The sequence below is a fragment of the Lissotriton vulgaris genome, chromosome 3_2, assembly GCF_964263255.1.
Source record: "Lissotriton vulgaris chromosome 3_2, aLisVul1.2, whole genome shotgun sequence".
Lineage (NCBI taxonomy): Eukaryota > Metazoa > Chordata > Amphibia > Caudata > Salamandridae > Lissotriton > Lissotriton vulgaris.
Genome location: NC_141690.1, coordinates 178286234 through 178305527, shown reverse-complemented (window position 1 = coordinate 178305527; position 19294 = coordinate 178286234). Strand labels below are relative to the sequence as shown.

At 46.4% G+C, this 19294-nt stretch overlaps 1 protein-coding gene across 6 annotated transcripts in view; it reads left to right on the top strand.

Moving 5' to 3' along the window:
- The window catches only part of RGS12 (regulator of G protein signaling 12), a 691597-nt gene that overhangs the window by 522926 nt on the left and 149377 nt on the right, over positions 1-19294 (top strand). For all 6 annotated transcript variants that reach the window (XM_086964151.1, XM_086964150.1, XM_086964152.1 and 3 more), the window contains 2 exons: positions 3788-3988; positions 4292-4365. In XM_086964151.1, coding sequence (XP_086820277.1) covers positions 3788-3988; positions 4292-4365 — 275 coding nt within the window. The remainder of the gene's footprint in view (positions 1-3787; positions 3989-4291; positions 4366-19294) is intronic.

Genomic DNA, 19294 nt, shown 5'->3' with positions numbered 1-19294 from the left:
AGTAATTAACTGCATTTTACTTTAAAAAGCCTTTCCAATTGAATGTACTATACCTGCAATGTGTTGGAAACTGCTTTCTTAAAAATGGTAACCAAAACCAGTGCAAGTTACACTACTATTTTGAACTGTTTTCATACAAGTAATTTACTACTGAAAAGTATTTTTATGCTTACCTGCACCAGGCTTGCTTGGTTCTAGGAATAAAACAGTATATTTTTTTATACTAACCCCTTCCACGCTGATGACGAGCTGGGCTCGTCATGGCGTAGCCTCCTCGCACGCTGATGACGAGCCCAGCTAGTCACGTAACATGCGATTTAAAAAATCTCAGCGCAGGAGCGGAATTCCGCTACCGCGCATGAGGTTAAACAATTGGCCTAGAGTTCAGTTCATGAGTGTGTGAGACTGCTGACAAGTGCTTTACACTGTCCTCTGATATTTACTGCTCGACCAAGCTACCACTTTAGAGAGTAAGGTTCTATCTAACTTTAGCCTCTGCCAAACCTCTGGAGACCCTTGGACTCTATACACACTGTACCTCACTTTGTTGTAGTATACATAGAGCCAGTTTCTTACAGCCATATTCCTAAATGATTCTGTAGCAATACAGTTAGGATATTTTTTCCGGAGACTAATCAAGAGAAAAAGAGAACTCGAATATCAACCTCAACCACACGCACGTAGTGTGTTTAAGCTTACAAAAGAAACAAGTTTTCTATTTACACTTTCAGTACTTCTCCAACTGCTCGCCTCTTTGCATACTCTGAGGCATCTTTGTAGTACATGCTAGCTATAGTTAGAAACCCCAGCACACCAATGCTTTCTCCTGCTGTGTCAAACACTCTCCATTCACTCCTAGACATCGTGCTAGTATTCAGATTACTCTTATGCTCTACTGCCTATCCTATTTTCCTTCGTAAGTAATTAAGGCAATATGGTAAGAATTCTATACAGAATGATTAAAGAAACTGCATCAGGATATGGATATTGAATTTGTATTTATGTAGTGTTTGGCATTGACTATCTATTATATATTTAACTTTAAAAGCCTTCGGAAGAGATTGTTATATTTTGAAATTCATGAAACCTCTATATTTGCTTCTCTGTAAAGTGCTCTGATGTCTGGTTCCCTTGTATGCGCTATATAAAACTCAAAATAAATGTTACGGGTCCTATCAATGCATAAGGTTCACCTGCACCATTTTTGTCAGGATCCAGTATCACAAACTTGGGTGCATCTTTCAAATATTGTATTACTTGCTCATATTGCTATATTTGCTTCTCTGTAAAGTGCTCTGATGTCTGGTTGCCCTTGTATGCGCTATATAAAACTCAAAATAAATGTTACGGGTCCTATCAATGCATAAGGTTCACCTGCACCATTTTTGTCAGGATCCAGTATCACAAACTTGGGTGCATCTTTCAAATATTGTATTACTTGCTCATGAGTAGTGGGTGCTAAAGACTTTCCCTTCTTTCTGTGGAAGGGGTTTTCCTGAAGAGTCGGGTGAGACATTCCTGTTATCCTTTGCTTCTCCTTTGCCATAGTGCTTCATGCCAACCCTGAGGCAGAAATTCGTGTGCCTTCTAGACTAGACTGCCTGGGACTTGGAATGTAGTTTGAAGAGTGCTTAGGAACATGCCTGGCCCTTAATGGAAAGGAGCCGTTGTAGGTGCTGCCTGCAGACAGTACCTTTCAGAGTAAACAGTTTGATACATGCAGGAGGACTGGATTCATTTAAACAGTATTAAATTATAACCTGAACTGGAAGCATGTGTGGCCCTTTTTACTTGCAGCTGGCTGTTTCAGTGGTACAGGAATGTTAACGCTTATTTCTGCACACAGTAGGCAGATTCCTGTTCTGGGCCAGTTAACTGTCCACATTCTGTAATTTACTGGAGTGAATTGTGTGAGGAATGTCTCTGGCTGACATGGGGGGGGAGGGGAGGGGGGAGAAGGAATGCATAACTTCCCACATAACACTAACACACACACACACACACTCACTACTTATGTGTGTGAAGAATTTAAAGTATCAGCTCCAGCCTTAAGTAAAAGATATGACACATTAGAGAACTACACAATAGAAACATAGATAATCATCGTCACAGCGGCAATCTGAAATAGAGGACAGTAGTTCTAACAGAATGCAGAGCAAGGAATCTTAGACTACAGAATAATACTAGGGCAATGTGAGGTCTGTTACTTGGGTGCAGGTGGCTTTATCTATGTTAGATTCTACAGGCATATGCAGGCTGGTGCACCAGCAGTGCATTTGATCTTCCAGCAATTGTATTTTCTGACTAATTACAGACTGATTTTTGTTTGGTCCTATTTAAGAATGGAATCGCAAGCTTCATATCTTGTGTAATATTTTTCAGAGTTCTTCCTTAACACACCAATAGTCAAAGGCTATGTAGGGTGGTTAGCAAGTGCCTCTGCATTCTGGTGGTTTTCTAAGAACTTACACTTCTTGCTTTCACATGTGTCAGTCTCGTCGAAGCCTACAACCACTGTCTTCAGTGACCCAGCTGCTTCTGCATGCTAATCTTAACATTGTCTCATTAGACCTGGTACCAGCCGTTCTTATCAGTAATCTGTCAGCTCTGTGGGCAGATCTTTTTCCTTGTTAGTTTCCAGTTGGTTCAGAAGGGCAGAAAGTTTGACCTATTCATATCGTCTGTACTGCCTCCTTTTCCTCAATGCAGTGTCAGACATGGCCGAGGGAACATCTGAATCAATTATCAGTTAATCTTTAATTAGTGCCATGTCTTCTTCACTTTCCCATGGTAAGAACAACTCATTTAAAAAGATTTTTGACCATCTAGGAATGACTAGCAAAAAGTTCACCCAAAACGCTGTGAGGAATATGGTCTCCCACAGCAAGAGGAATAGGACCCCTCGACACTCCATCCTGATCAACATGAATCTGTAAGGTAATGAAAGATTCATGCACTCTCCAGCAAAAGGTCTTGTGAGCACCCTAGCCACAGTCTCAGGCAAGCAGGAGTTCACATTTCGAATGCATGGACAATAACATGGCTACGTCAAATCTGATGGCAAACATGGTCCTTACCGGTCAAGACTTGAATTTAGACTTATCAATGTTCACGGATTGCAAGATCATCAATAAAGCTTATTTCAGGTTTCTTTCTAACACATAGAAGGAAGATCAGTAGACCAAGGAAGTTGTGGTGAGCTTTCCTCTTGCATGGTAAATGAGCACTGTTAGGGCCAGCATTCCCTTGCTTTCACAACCTTCTATCTGTCTAAGTCGGGTACCAGCTCACTAGTGTCCTGGTCCCCCTGAAGTCCTTAATATCAGTACCCCACCTTAGTGCTACCTGCGTGCCTAGGCATGAAAATTGGCGTGCTCCCAGTACCAGGAGCACACTGTGGGAATGGAAATACCCAGCATTTAAAAAGAGCACTTGTGACTCGGGGCATGAATGCACCCTCAAAGCGATATCCAAATTAAGAGTAAAAATTCTAGAGGTCCACATAAAAAGTCTAGGGGAGCATACATTGTCATTTTCCTACATATATCTTAACAGGATCAGTGTAGCTAGAAAGATGTTAATAATCTCAGTATCATGTCTAGGGCGTGCACCTTAATAATTCTTTGGAGCTTTTTTGAGCATTTATCATCACACTCCTGTAGTAACATGCTGTTTCAAGTTTCAGATATTTTCCTAGCGACTTTCTAATATGTTTTTTTAATATTTATATCATGGCATTTAATAGTATTTGAAATTAATTAAACGCTGGTTTGTATTTCCTAAAAAGACTGATGTCTCTAGATTACCTCTCCCTATGAATGAAAAGGAAAAATCCTCAAAACACTGCTTCATCAGCCTTCCGGATGGGTCTTCCTGTACAGTAGTCGTTAAATCTGGATTCTCAATCAAAGATGTATTATGTGGACTTTGTGAGAAACATGGTATCAACATCGCTGCCGTTGACTTGTTTTTAGCCGGAGGGAGCAAGGTATGGCACATTTGTATATTTTACTTCATTTCCCAACTTTTCATTAATTCATTAGCCGAACAATAGTGCTATGCAGAATGTATCAGTAGCTTCACTTAGTGTTTAATCTTAAATGTGATGCTTCACAGTGTAAGTTAAGCGTCTTACAATCTTCTGCCTCTGGGTTTCTTATAACTTTCTTTTTAGCAACGCATTTGATATCGTTTTACATATTTGCATTATGTGATTGAGTAATATTTAGCATTATGAACAGTGAACTACCCATTCTTACTCCTGTTTTTTTTATTTCCATGTACACGAAAGCCATTGGTTTTAAGTCAAGACAGTAGCATCCTAGACTCACGGGATTTACGCTTAGAGAGGCGTACATTATTTCGGTAAGAAAGTGGAAAGCAGAAACGTTTAGAAGCTGTGATTAAGTGTACTGTCTAGGAGTGATACAGTAATGTGTGTGCACGAAGATTTGAAGACACTTACCACATACAGAAATCTGTATCCTCAAAGTTTATCTGCTGCATGTCGGACAATACATAACCATATTTAGCTAAAAGTGTGAACGTGCAGAAAAATATTTAAAATGTACTGAATCGAAATCATTGTTGTTGGATAAGCTGTGAATAGTTGAACAGTTCCGCACACTGCTTTGTGCTATACTCGTCATGCACTCGACACCAACATGTTGCAAACACTATCGATTTTGGGTCAAATAGTGGACAATATTTACGATTTAGAGAACATGGGACGTGATTATCTAGCTTGAAATATGATATGTCAAAGGATCATTGGGGATGAACACTGGTGGCAGGGCAGTTTACAGCTCATATGTACAAAGTGAAAGTTCACTTGGTTTTAAGCACTCGTTATTGTTTACCTAACAGGATGTTTTATTCTTTCATTACAAATGTCTTACAATCCCACGCAGCGTGACCATGGAGTTGCTGTTCTGTTGTATCAATATACGAAGGACAACACTTGAGAAATGTGTTACTTGTATGTTTACATGACAAATTGTAATGGTTAATTTCTCACTAACACGCTTCATGAACCATTACCACAGTGTTTTACTTACTCTGCTTGGCTTAAAGCAATTTTCTACATACTATATGATGGGTGTTTTTTTTAAACTGTTTATCAGAGTTCAAGGTTATATCAATGATATAATGAGCTTCTCAGGGAGTCATTGGCGACTCCGCTTGTAATCCAAAACTCCTGCATATTATGTAAGCGGCGATGATTGGCATTTTGCTAAAACCAGGGTTAGGTCAAGGAGTTTAAGTTCAGGCCTCTCCAGTTTAGGGAGAGGGAAGAGTCCCAAGAGCACCGTTTCTGACAAGTAGGTAGGCCGGTGACAGTACCCAGTGCTTGTAGGAATGTATGCCAGTAGATCTGTAACACAGGGCAGGACCATGAGATATGGTGGGTGTTAAATCGCTGTTTTATGCACAGTGCACTGTATTTTAACGATTCTTGTGAGGAAACGGTAACTAGCTGTTTTACACAAGGAGATTATTGATGTTGTCCAAAATGGGTATAGACCCTGTACATCATCTACAAAATATGCTGTGACTCTAATATTATGGTCAAATGGTTGTGATTATAAACTGATTGGGAAATCCGAGACCTACTTTAAGTATATAATTTTATGTTTTTTAAAGTAATATTGATGTTTAAAATGGTGTTATTTTTGTGAAATTATTAACATTTAGTTAAATTTTTAACAGTATTATATTTTTAATATTTTGTGGAGTTGTAAGGTTTATTTGTAGAATAAGTCCATATTATATATATATTTTTAATGAATGTTATTGAAAAGGAGAGAAAGAGCAGTGAGGAAAAAGTCACACCATGTGATTGGGAAGATAATGGTACAGGTTGGAATGAAAAGCAGATGATAGTGAGACTTTTGACTGAATGGGAGAGCCTGCACTCTACTCGATGTTCAGGGCCATCAGATTATCTTATGGCTGCCAAGGTTTTAGATTGCTTATGTGTGACATTTTCATAATTTCAGTGTAATTATGAGTGACATTGAACGGTTATGAGTGACACTTTCTTGTAAGCAAAATCAAGTAATGCAGATGAGAGAAAAATGTAATTAACAGAAATTAGAACCAGTTAAACAACAAGAAACTAAGAGGATCATCAAAGTGGTGCAAAGCACTAGAAATTAAGACACCTCCGCTCGGATCCTGAACCAGCTTCACTGAAGCTGAACTCAACTTTGTACAGAAAGTGACTGCAATGCTGAGCTTAGCTTAGACACTCGGACACCTGATGTGTGGTACTTTTTAGGGCTGGTTTTACTCAGACCTTGGAATTCTGAAATTAAATTGCAAAGCAATGGTAATCGGTGGAATCAAACATTCACTGTGCTCTTGGTTTGTCACGTGCTCTGTTCGCAACTGTGTCACACATACAAACCCATCCGCCCCAATTCTTTTATTCGCCTTTATGCATCACTTGGCAAACAGAACAAGACTTTTTTGCTCATCAGTGTATACTCCAACAGTATAAAAGTTGACTATCCGTTACCAGGAGTCTCCTTAGAGAGATGTCTGCTCTTTGAGGATTAGGAATCACCATCCTCCATTACTCTGCAGTGAGTGCGGCTGCAAGAGACTGATGCTGCATTAAGCAACTAATTAATTTTATTCAAATCATATAGTAGTGACCAGATGTTATTGGTGCAAGAGTCAGAAAAGCTGTGAGTGCGAGTAGGAGTGCAGGGTTAAATGCTAGTGCCAGAGCAAATGTCAGTGCTGCTGCAAGAGAGAGTAATGATGCCAGCCCAAGTGTGAGTGCATGTGCGAGTGAAAGTGCCAGTACAGGTTCTTGTACTAGTGACAGTGAAGTTATGAGCGAGGTGACAATGAGGTTACTGGTGCAATTTCCAGTTGCATGAGTGAGGTGCAAATGAGATTACTTTGCAAGTTCCATTGCAGGTGCGAGGAAGGTTATTGGTGCATGTGGCAGTGAGGTTGCTGGTGTAAGTATACCAGTGGTTGTATGAGTCCAGGTGAGTTAAATACGCTTCTCTCCCCATGCACTCACTAACTTGTATATAAGCATCCATTCTCTCATCTACTTGCTCACTCAATTTTCTTATTCACCTATTGATCTGCTCATGCACATAGTTATCACCCTGTGTATTCAACTGTTCCATGATCCTTGCATTCCTCTATTCAACCACTAATCTACCCAAGTAGCACTCATTTATATTCACTCACTTAATCATGCACTCAGCCACCCTTTCATTAATTTGTGCACTCACTCACACTTGTACGTCATCTACTCTTGCAAACATTCAACTGTCCATTCAACCATCTATAAATGGAGTGCTCATATATACCTCTATGCTGACGCATTAATAGATTCTCACAAACATTAACACATTCCCCCAAAGACACTCGCATGCACTAATTCGTCAATCGATGAAAACACCTTTGAGTGAAAAGGCAGACTTGAAGTCTTTGTTAATGTATTATTTTAATTGTCATTTTGTAAATCAGCGCTATCACCATTCTTTAGGCTTGTTTTGAAGTGCTTATTCTTCAGCTGAAGATCTGTTGCTCCACCTAGCACATTCTGTTATGGAAGAGAGCAAGCAAGCAACATATGCCCCACTCATCACAGTAATTAACTACCAAACTGTTTACTGGCTATAAGGGCTGGTAATGGGGAACAGGGTGGCGGAGACCAAGCAAAGCACATTCTCCAATATTGGGCTGTCTTTCATAGATTCACATGCCTGAATCATTCCCCGTCGTCGGTGTGGGAGTCCCACGGTACATAAAAAAGCAATATTATGTACATAATAATCAAAAAACCTTGGTAATGAAAACCAGGAAGTAAAGTAGCCCTAAGCTACAAGAGAAAAAACTTCCACACTTATGACTATCATAGTCATTATGTATTGGTCCAAACTACAGCCAATCAGGCGATAGCACCCACCAGAATGTTCTCCACAGAGGCTCAGGCTCTCAGATTTTCTAGCACAGGAGTGAACCCAAAAAAAGATAGCCTAAACCAGCCTCTGAGGGGAGGTGGGCGGGTTGCATGTGAATCTATGAAAGACACCAATACTGGAGAACCACAGATTACAGGTAAGTAACTATTGTTCTTCTCCAGTATTGGGGTGTCTTTCATAGATTCACATGCCTGAATCAGAGTAGGTAGCAGTACAGAACATAATGCTTGTAAGATGCTTTTGTACCAAGTATATCTATATAGAAATCAAAACATATTCGGACAAAACAAGACTTATGTCAATCCTTTCTCCGGAGCCAAGATTTTGATTAGAGGCAATTACAATTGCCGCACGGAGTTTGCTGTATATGTTCTGGCGTGCACTTGCGGCTTGTGCTATGTGGGGAGTACGAGGTCGCAGGTGCAAGTCAGGATTTTGCATCATCTCCGAGCAATTGTAAACCATGACCAAGCCTACCCGTGGCACGGCATTTTAACGCAGAGCATGACAGGGATCTGTCGTGCCTTAGCTATTACATCATAGATGCAGTGCCACCACATAGACGGGGAGGCGACAGGGACAAAGCGTTGAGAAAGTTGGAAACTCAATATATTATAGCGTTGGAATTCAAACAGCCCTATGGGATCAACGCTACGGAAGATCTACACAACTTTCTGTAAACTCTTTTCCTCCCCCGCGTGTTGTTCATTTGAGTCCCTTCTTGGTTATTTTTACATCCGTGGTTATGAGTTCGAGCTGTACCCCACTCCCAAGTTAACGTGACAAATTACCATGATTAACTCATCCGGCTAGACACAATTACATCCTAAGTGTGTAATATGAATTTATCACAATCAACTTAGTAAGGTGTCTAAGTAAAATGTATAACATATATTTTTTACCTCTCTTCTTGTATAATTTGTACAAAGGTTGTAGTATATTTTTATATCAGTATCCTATATTTTTTGTTATGTAGGGTTATTTCCTAGGTTTTCCTCAGTTTTTCTTCATTCACAATTGAGCACATGTAGATAAGAATGTTCCCTCTTTTAAAGTAACAGTGCTATTTAATTTTTTCTTCTGCGTATGAGTACGTACAGTGTATATAGTATTAATATTTATGATGTACATAAATTCAAGGACTTTAAATTTTTAATAAATATTCATTACATGAGCTGGGGGTTTCATGGTTTAGTTTCAATTCACTTAGATTTTATGTCACATGAGTGTTGTTTTAGTAGGTTTAATTAATATCCACAAATCCAATGCTGTACCAACAATATCCGTTACTGGTTATTCAGCATTCATGCTGTAAGGATAAAGCACCAGACACTTAATAGCCGCAAGGCTTGTATGCATTCATAAAAACGGATAATAGCACTAGTTACTTTATCAACCGTGGGGCACTTCTGCATTCATGCAGTGATGATAATAATTGTTTACAGACATTGGACACGTGCAATAGTCATCAATGGAAGTAACTAATGTTTTTATATTGCGATATTTTAGCATTATAAAATTATGAAAAATTGTATAAATGAAAATTATTAGTTATACAGTAGTGTTTCAGGCAAAATGTAACCTTTTTTTTTATCAATAAGAACATTTTATAGCAGTCTGTTTTTCATTCCGTTATGACATATGTACCTTTTCTATGCCTATGTTTTAACAAATCATGTGATGCACTTTAGGAGGTGTGGCCCATAGGAAGGGTCAGGGAAAACTAGCATTTAAAAATGACAGGCTGACTTATTGAATGGTGTGTGAATAAGAGTACTAGCTACTCGAAACGCGTCGCCAGGAAGGTTCTAAATAAAAGCAACATCTTGCCTGAAGCCGTGGGGTCTGTCTCATTCTTTCACCGCGCCGCGGGTTTGGAAGTTAGAGGACTTTTATTTATATATATATATATATATATAGATATATAGATATATAGATATATAGATATATATCGCGAACTCCAGCACGCGCTGATTATTCAGCTGGCAAAACCGGACACGGACCTCGAGGTGTTTCAAACTTTTATTCAGCAGAAAGTGTCACAGACGTTTCGGCTTATATGTATATATATACTTCTGTAGTAGGGGATCTTTGTGTATAGTCATAATCTAGTGAATAGTCCCGCCCATGTGCGTGAACCCCGGAGCAATCACAAATAATCTCTTAAGGTGTCAAAAAATGCAGAACTGCATAGACACTTAAGAGAGAATTAAAGGCAGATAATGCAGCCTATAAAACCAGACCACACTGTCCAGTACTTCAACTAGAAATTCCACCAAAAATCCACAAACAGCAAAGCCTGTCCAGATTTCCCTTGCCTCAACAGCAAAAACCCCTCTGGAATGATAGAGAGGAAGACCTGGACAGACAAGCCCCATAGGCTGCCATTATGTGGCTCAGAACAGGATACTGTGCCTTTAAGAGAACTTTCCAGAACTTCACAGTATCCCAGAATTCACTTCAGGTCCCTTTTACTTTCAGTTCTTTTTTCCGGCTCCTGCAAGCAGGACCCTGGAGCATTGAGCTCTACCTTTTCAAGGGTTTATTGGTGGTTTTTCACTTTTGTTTCAAGTTGAGTGCTTTTCTAAAGTACTTGGTGCCTTTTTCTTGTTTATTGCACCCTTTTGATTGTCAAATATGCCTGCATTATTTGACAAATGTCCGGAGTGCTCAAGGAAGAAGGTCAAATCAGATCCCCATGAGGTGTGTATCCTCTGCCTTCCCTCTTCCCATGTTCCAGAGGGGAGTGTGATTTGTCAGGGCTTCTCTGGCAGGACCCTGAAGGACAGAAAGAAGATCAGGCTTCAGGGCCTAGAGGAAAGAAGGCTGAAGGCGCAAGGTGGGTCTGAAGGGGCTTCCTCTGCCCGTGCGGAGGCCTCTGGGGGGCTCCCCAGGGGCAGGAAGGCCAGCAAGTGTCCCCATTCTCCATCTGGGTCGATTGCCCCGTCTTCTGAGGCGAAGCGACGTCGAAGGAATTGAAAAGACCGCCGTCAAAGTCTCCTGTGACGATTTCATCCTTGTCGGGGTCATCGACGTCAAAAGGCCCGGCGTCGGCGCTCGCCGTCGAGGCGACACCGCCGTTCGCCGTCTGCGAAAAGGAGAAGATCGTCGTCGAGGGGATCCTCGTCGTCGAAGAGAAGATCGCCGTCGAGGCGCAGGAGGTCGCCGTCGAGGCGCAGGAGGTCGCCGTCGAGGCGCAGGAGGTCGCCGTCGAGGCGCAGGAGGCCGCCGTCGAGGGAGAGACAGTCGACGCCGAGGAGAAGACACTCCCCGTCGAGGGACTGACGCTCGCCGTCCGGTCGCCGTTCTTCGACGCCGAAGAGACGTGGAAGGAGGACTGGCACCATGGGAGGTTAGCCAACGTCCCAGGCTGGAAAGGAAGGCGGATCACCAGGTTCGGTGTACTCCGTGGTGTATACCCCGTCACAGAGGCCGGTTACACCCCCGCCTCCATTACAGAGGGGGCTCCCTCCGAGGGCTCCTACTCCTCCTCCTCTACCACCACTTCCTCAACCTATACCTCGACCTCAGCTGCCAGCAGACAAGCCGCCTCCGGTCCCTCCGAGGTCGGTCTCACTGCCCAGACTTCCGACTCCTCCCAAGGGGACCCCTAAGCCGAGGGCCAAACCAAAGTCGCCCGCTCTGGTGGAACCGGCGGATCGACCAAAGCCAAGGAGGTCACGATCACGCTCCGGACGGAGGGGGAGATCGAGGAGTCGACGTAGATCCTCCACCAGGTCTTCGTCGAGGCGCAGGAGGTCTTCGTCGAGGCGCAGGAGGTCGCCGTCGAGGCGCAGGAGGTCGCCGTCGAGGCGCAGGAGGTCGCCGTCGAGGCGCAGGAGGTCGCCGTCGAGGCGTAGGAGGTCGCCGTCGAGGCGCAGGAGGTCGCCGTCGAGGCGCAGGAGGTCGCCGTCGAGGCGAAGGAGGTCGCCGTCGAGGCGAAGGAGGTCGCCGTCGAGGAGGTCGCCGTCGAGGCGCAGGAGGTCGCCGTCGAGGCGCAGGAGGTCGCCGTCGAGGCGCAGGAGGTCGCCGTCGAGGCGAAGGAGGTCTCCGTCGAGGCAAACGAGGTCGCCGTCGAGGGAGAGATGGTCGACGCCGAGGAGAAGACGCTCGCCGTCGAGGGACCGACGCTCGCCGTTCTTCGACGCCGAAGAGACGTGGAAGGAGGTCTGGCACCATGGGAGGTTCGCCAACGTCCCAGGCTGGAAAGGAAGGCGGATCACCGGGTTCGGTGTACTCCGTGGTGTATACCCAGTCACAGAGGCCAGTTACACCCCCGCCTCCATTACCGAGGGGGCTCCCTCCGAGGGCCCCTACTCCTCCTCCTCTACCACCACCTCCTCAACCTATACGTAGACCTCAGCTGCCAGCAGACAAGCCGCCTCCAGTCCCTCCGAGGTCGGTCTCACTGCCCAGACTTCCGACTCCTCCCAAGGGGACCCCTAAACCGAGGGCCCTGGCCAAACCAAAGTCGCCCGCTCCGGTGGAACCGGCGGATCGACCAATGCCAAGGAGGTCATGATCATGCTCCGGACAGAGGGGGAGATCGAGGAGTCGTCGTAGATCCTCCACCAGGTCAAGACGTCGCCATAGGAGGCGTGGATCGAGGTCCCGCACGGACTCCTCCAGGTCCAGGACCAGGACCTATTCACCGACCTTGTCTGAATCCCCAGGGACAAGGGTGTCTCCGGTGGACGACATCAGCACGTTCCAGGATGTTCTCCTGAGGGGAGCGGCAAAATTGGGAATGACAGTGACGGCTCCAACACCCACGACGTCCGTGATATTTGAGACGCTTCATAAGAAGCATTTGTCTCGCCCTCTACTGCCTGGTTTGGTAGAGCCTGCGGAGGAGCTGTTCCTCACGCCAGCGGTGGCGAAGGCCGCTCCCTCCCGACTTCTGAAGAAGTACAGGGCACCGGATTCGGAACCGGCTTTTCTGAGGATAGACCCGGTTCCTGACTCTGTTATAGTGACGGCGGCCAGGAAGTTACATTCTACCTCCCCGTCCTCAACCGTACCGCCCGATAAGGAGAGCCGATGCTAGGGCGTTATGACCGTTCCCTGTGGGAATCCCTACAACAGTTCATGGAACTCCTGCCAAGAGACAAGAGGGAGGACTTCCAGGAGATACTCAAAGAGGGAATGCTTGTTTCAAACCAGGTCATCAGCGCGGCTGCGGATGTCTCCCTTTTGGCTGCCCATGGGAATTGTCATGGGATCAACCAGCGGCGCCATGCTTGGCTCTGGCTCACGTCACTCAAGCCGAAGGCCAAGCAGCGGGTGGCCAATCTGCCCTTCTCGGGGGAAACCCTGTTCGGAAAGCATGCCGATGATGAGATGGCCCGCATGAAGGCGGAGGCAGAGACCCTGACGGCTGTGGGCCTGGAGAAGCCCAAAGAAAAGAAGGCCTACCGCCCGTTCCAGAGACAGTTCGGTGCCCAGGTAAGAGGAAGAGGGCAGACTTCGGGACAGCAGCAGCAGCAACAACAGCAGCAGTTCCGGAGACCCTTCCAGAAGTGCCAGAAGGGTAGAGGGAGACAGCAGTCCTCTACAGCGAACAAGGGCCCGGCCGGGTCTCGACCCTGAGTGGTTACTTCCCCTACATCCGTTACCCGCTCCGGTGGGGGGAAGCGTTCAAATTTTTCTGGCAGAGTGGAGAAAAATTACTCAGGACTAGTGGGTGCTGAATATTGTTTGCAATGGATACAGTCTTTGGTTCACCAGCCCGCCTCCATCAATTCCTCCGGTAAGCACGCAGTTTCAACTGCGCGAGCTCCAGGCGGAGGCCGATATCCTGTTAAGGAAAAGGGTGATAGAAGACGTACCTCTGTCTCAAAGAGGAAGAGGTCTGTACTCCTGGTTCTTCCTGGTTCGCAAGAAAGACAAGAACGAGTTCAGGCCCATTCTGGACTTGCGACAGGCAAACAAGTGGACTCGCAGAGAGAAGTTTTGCATGTTGTCGTAGCATCAGATTTATCCTCAGTTGCAACAGGGAGACTGGCTATGTGCAATAGACCTACAGGATGCATACTTCCATGTGCCCATTGCACACAAACACAGGAAGTTCCTGCGATTCCAAGTTGGCACCAATCATTATCAGTACACAGTACTACTATTCGGACTGAATTCTGCGCCCAGAACATTCTCGAAGTGCATGGCAGTGGTAGCAGCGCACCTAAGGAAGAACAAGGTGTTTGTCTACCCGTACCTGGACGATTGGTTGATCAAGGCCTCCTCCTTCTCGGAATCTCAGGCATACTTCCAGAAGACGTGCGTTCTTTGAACAAGCTGGGGTTGCACATCAACATGTCCAAGTCTGTCCCGACTCCGGTCCAGTGCATTCAGTACTTGGGAGCCACCATCAATACGCTGTCAGCAAGCGTGTCTCCTTCGGAAGAGCGTCAATTATCACTCCTTCGGAAGGCTCAGGCTCTTATGACCACTACATCTACAACAGTGAGGATGGTGTCTTCTCTACTAGGATCCATGGCCTCTTGTATCTTCCTAACGCCACACGCACGACTGCACATGAGACCGTTGCAGGAGTGCTTGGAGGATCAGTGGGATCAGAGGAAAGGGTCTTGGGATGACAAGATACGACTGTATCTGCATGCTCTTCAGTCTCTAAAGTGGTGGTGTTCAGCGGAGAATCTCCTCAGAGGGGTTCCCTTCCACAAGGACATTCCCACTCAGATTATCGTGACGAAAGCTTCTCTCAAAGGCTGTGGGGCGCACTCCGGAGACTTACAGATTCAAGGAACGTGGTCCCCTACGGAGTCCACGTATCACATCAACTTCCTGGAACTCAGAGCTGTTCACTTGGCACTGATGGCCTTTCATCCGTCCTTCCAGACTGTGAGAAGGTGGCCTGATGTGCAGTGCTCACTATTCTAGTGAACACTATGTATCAGTCCAGCAACCCTTATTGATGATTGGTTGTAAGTCAACCTTATAGACCAGCTATCCTAGTAGCATGGATACGAGCAGTCTAAGGCTAAAGACTCGAGAGGGCGTGTTAAGCCAGCTGTTTACCACACATATACCCCTTGAATACCCAGTGAAAGGACACCACACAAGTGTTATGAAAATAAACAGTGTATTTATTAAAATCACAACAGCCCTTTACTCTTTATGAGGACAGGGTACTAAGCACAAAACAAAACTCTTACGAAAATACTTAAGTTAGCACAGTATATACAAATGCCCGAGGGGCACGGGAAACCATATACTCTGAAAGTGGAATGCGAAATTACTAGCAGGTAAGTACAGTACTAATAGGCTTTGGAATCGCTAGATCTTGACTATAGAATCTTCAGATTACTTCTAGGAGACCCAGGGGACTCGGGTGCAGGGTGTGCACTCTCACGCCTGATGCGGGACAAAGTCTATGGTAGCTAGTAAAGACAAAGTTAGTGTTCTCGGGCGAACCCGACCTGGTAGGAGGAAAACGAAAGTGGATTCTGACCCTTGGATAGTGAGGCTATGCTGGGGCACCGAAATGCCGAAGTTACCTAGCCCAGGGGCTGCAGCTGCATAGGTCTCAAAAGACGTCGGGAATCCTCGTAGACGGACCAGGAACCTGGAAGAAAGAAGTTGCTGGCAGGCGACCAGTGAAGAAAGTTTGATGGATCCAAGCCTGGATCGAAGGAAGATGACACCTGAAAGCAGAGGGGACCAAGTTCGAGACTACTAGCCAGTAGTCAGGTGGCACAAGGAGGGCACCGGATGGTAGTCACCTCGACTAGGTGAGTGGGTGACGCTGTGCTCGCAGATCTCACGGACCAGGAGGCGTTGTCGGCGACCAGGATGGAGGAGCGAGCTGTCCCACGATGGATGAAGCTGTCGGCGTCGCTGGACCCAGGATTGGGCAACAAAGCCTTGGCAAATTCAAGCCCACGCGGTGGACTCAAAATGGCGTCTGGAGTGGACCAGGAGGGTCCGGGGTGCCTCCCTTGAAGAAGGAAGCAAGGGCCAGTCTGGAGCAACCAGACCAGCAGCAGTGATGTCGTCGGGCGTCGTGAAGAAGGCCACAAGCCAGCCGGCTAGTAGCCACACAGCGCGGTGAGCAGGCAAAAGCAGAAGGGCCCCACGCAGATCGTGGAGATGCTGGAGGGCTGATCTTCGGTGCTGGAGCTGCTCAGGGTTGGGGCTTCTCGGACCCCAAAGCACTCACCAGTGGAGCACACGGTGGGCTTGTTGCAAAGAAGTTGTGCAGTCTTGGCGATCGTCGGTCCCTCGAGGTCTCGTCGCACTCACGGTTCTCAGCTTTGCTGTAGAGGTGAGTAGAGGTCAGAGGTGCCAGGGAAGCCGGGTCTCGTCGAGCTGGGCAGTCGGATTCCGGAGGAAGGACTTGCAGCAGACCGCAGTGTTCTTAGGATGGTGCCCGCTTGATGCAGGGTGACTACTCCTTAGCCACAAGGGAGAATCTTGAAGAAGGAAATCTTGATGTATTTCGCAGAAAGTCGTGTCTTGATTCCAAAGATGATCTAATTTGAACAGGGGGCCCGCTCCCATCTTTATATTAAAAAAGGGGGCTGACCCGGTGACTAGGTCCTGCCTATGGGTGGGACTAGGAGGGGGGTGGTTACACCCCTCACCCATGCCGGACTTTCCCCAGGCCAGGGGCTGGTGTGCCCCTGGAACTGGTTCTGACTGGCCTATGCGTAGTGAGCACCGGGGTGTCACTCAGCAGTCACCTTCCTGTAAAGCCCTGCCTACCCAGGATACACAAAACCCTGTCTGGGACGGTGCTAGCACCGCCCTCGACAGGAAACCCTTTGTCCAGGCTCCCCTCGCTGGAAGGACTCCCAGCTGCAGGGGGTCAGACTTGTGTCTGTGGTGGCAGCATCTATTTTGTGGAGCTGAGGCTTCGTTTAACTTTAACCGGGGTTCACAGTTACATACATGTCGTGTCCCTCTAGAAGGGTGGAATGCTAACCCCGTCGCCAGAATTGGCGAGGGGTTAGTATTCCAATTCGTATGACACCTTACTCGACATGTTTTGATAAAGCAATACTAAAGATAGCATTTAACCGCGAGGATTATAATGCACTTAAGAGTATATGGTATGCGTTATCATGGAACAGCTATTAGGACTTGGTTCCGCAAGCTGCAGACAGGCTCAGCTCATGCCAGAGCACCATCTCACGCGATTCCAAGCACTCTGCCTTCAGGATTGTCAAGGCCTGCCATAGGAGTGACTGATAGGAATCTGTGTGTCCATTTTAGGGTTAGATATAGGTATACTATATCTACAGCAAAGGGTGATTACACGACTTTGCCCCAGCTGTCATGCAGCCAGTTGTGTCAAATTTAGGAGGCCAGCCAGGGGTGGCATAATACATGCTTCAGCCCCTGGTAGGCCCTGGGTACACCTATGCCCTGAGTTACAGGGTCTGATAAGGTGGCCCAGTACCAATTGGAAATGTACCTAAGGTACATGGAATCCATTTTACAGAGAGAGCAGTAGGCCTGGGGTTCTGATTGGCAGGATCCCAGGTCGACTATGTCAAAAACCAGCTAAAACACAGGGCAAAAAGTTGGACCCAACCATAGTCAGGAGGTACCTTCCTACACAGACCACGATGTATTACCTCAACAAGCAGGGGGGCTCGCGATCACGCGCTCTGTCGCAGAAGGCGCAGGCGATCTGGCGATGGCTTCTGGCCAGAGGACTGACGATAACGTCTACCCATCTGCAAGGTGTGCAGAATGTTCAGGCGGACGCACTGAGCAGACTGATTCAGGAAAACCACGAATGGGTCATAAACGACGAAGTACTAGGAGAAGTCTTCGCAAGGTGGGGGACTCCAGACATAGATCTGTTCGCCACCGCCGAAAACAGCAAATGCCGAGACTTCGCCTCCAGGTACTACCAGCAGGGGACACTGGGGAATGCGCTATGGATCAACTGGTCGAACAGCTTTCCACCCATTCCCCTGATTCCGGCGGCGCTCATCAAGCTGTCCCAGTCCAGGGCGCGGATGATCCGGATTGCCCCGGAATGGCCCAGGCAGTGGTGGTTCACGGACTGGCTTCACCAGTCTCTCCTTCCTCACATACGGTCGCGTTGCAGGCCGGACCTTCTCAGAAAGTTCGGGGGCAGATGTTGCACCCCAACCTCTTGTCTTTGAGTTTGGCGGCATGGATAGTGCATATTGCAATTTGGCCATTTGATTCTACCGGAAGATTGTATGGACATACTGAAGGAGGCTAAGCGACCTTCCATTCGGACTTCCTATGCTTACAAGTGGAAGAGGTTTTGCATCTGGTGCAAGTCCAAGAATTATGACCCGACGACTTGTAAGGAAGATGTCATCCTTCCATATCTTCTGCATCTGTACAGTCTGGCCTTAATATCCATTCCATTAAGGTTCATCTTGCTGCGCTGACTGCCTACAGGAAATGCCCTTCACAGACTTCCTTCTTTCAGATCCCTGTGATCAAAGATTTTTTGGAAGGCTTCAAGAAAGTGTTCCCTCCTGTCCGGCTTCCTTCGCCTTGATGGGAATTGAATGTGGTGCTGTCCAGATTGATGAAGGGGCCTTTTGAACCTATTCATAAGGCTTTGGTACAGCACCTGTCCTGGAAGGCGGCGTTCCTCTTGCCCATTACATCGGCCCGCAGGGTGAGTGAAATTCAGGTGTTGTGTTGCCAGGAACCTTATACTGTATTTCATGCTGCTAAGGTTGTTATGCGTACTCACCCTAAATTTCTTCCAAAGGTTATATCTGATTTTCATGTTAACCAGACCATAACTTTACCTACGTTTTTTCAGAATCCTTCCTCTCCAGGGAAAGGTCGCTGCATTCCCTGGATGTTAGGAGGGTGTTGAAATGTTATCTGGATAAGACCAAGGATATTCGTAGGTCAGACCAATTGTTTATCAACTATGGATCAGTCAGGACCGGTCTTGCTACCTCTAAACAGTCCATCTCTAGGTGGATTGTGTCCTGCATACAACTGTGTTACCAAAAGGCTAATAAGACCTTAGGGGGTAAACCTAAGGCTCATTCCACCAGGGGCAAAGCTGCCACGACTGCTTTGCTCCGTAATGTTCCAATTGCAGAAATCTGCAAGGCGGCCACTTGGAAGTCGGTCCATACCTTTGCTAAGCATTACTGCCTGGACACTGATGCCAGGGCAGACGCTCAGGTTGGGCAGGCTTCGCTGCAAAATCTGTTCGCACAATAGTGGTGTTAGTTCTCGTTTTTCCACCGCCGCTTTGGTGTGGGGGATGGGCTTGCCATTCTATTCACTAGATTATGACTATACACAGCGATCCCCTACTACAGAAGGAGTAGTTTCTGTCTTGTAACTCCAGTTCTGTAGTAGGG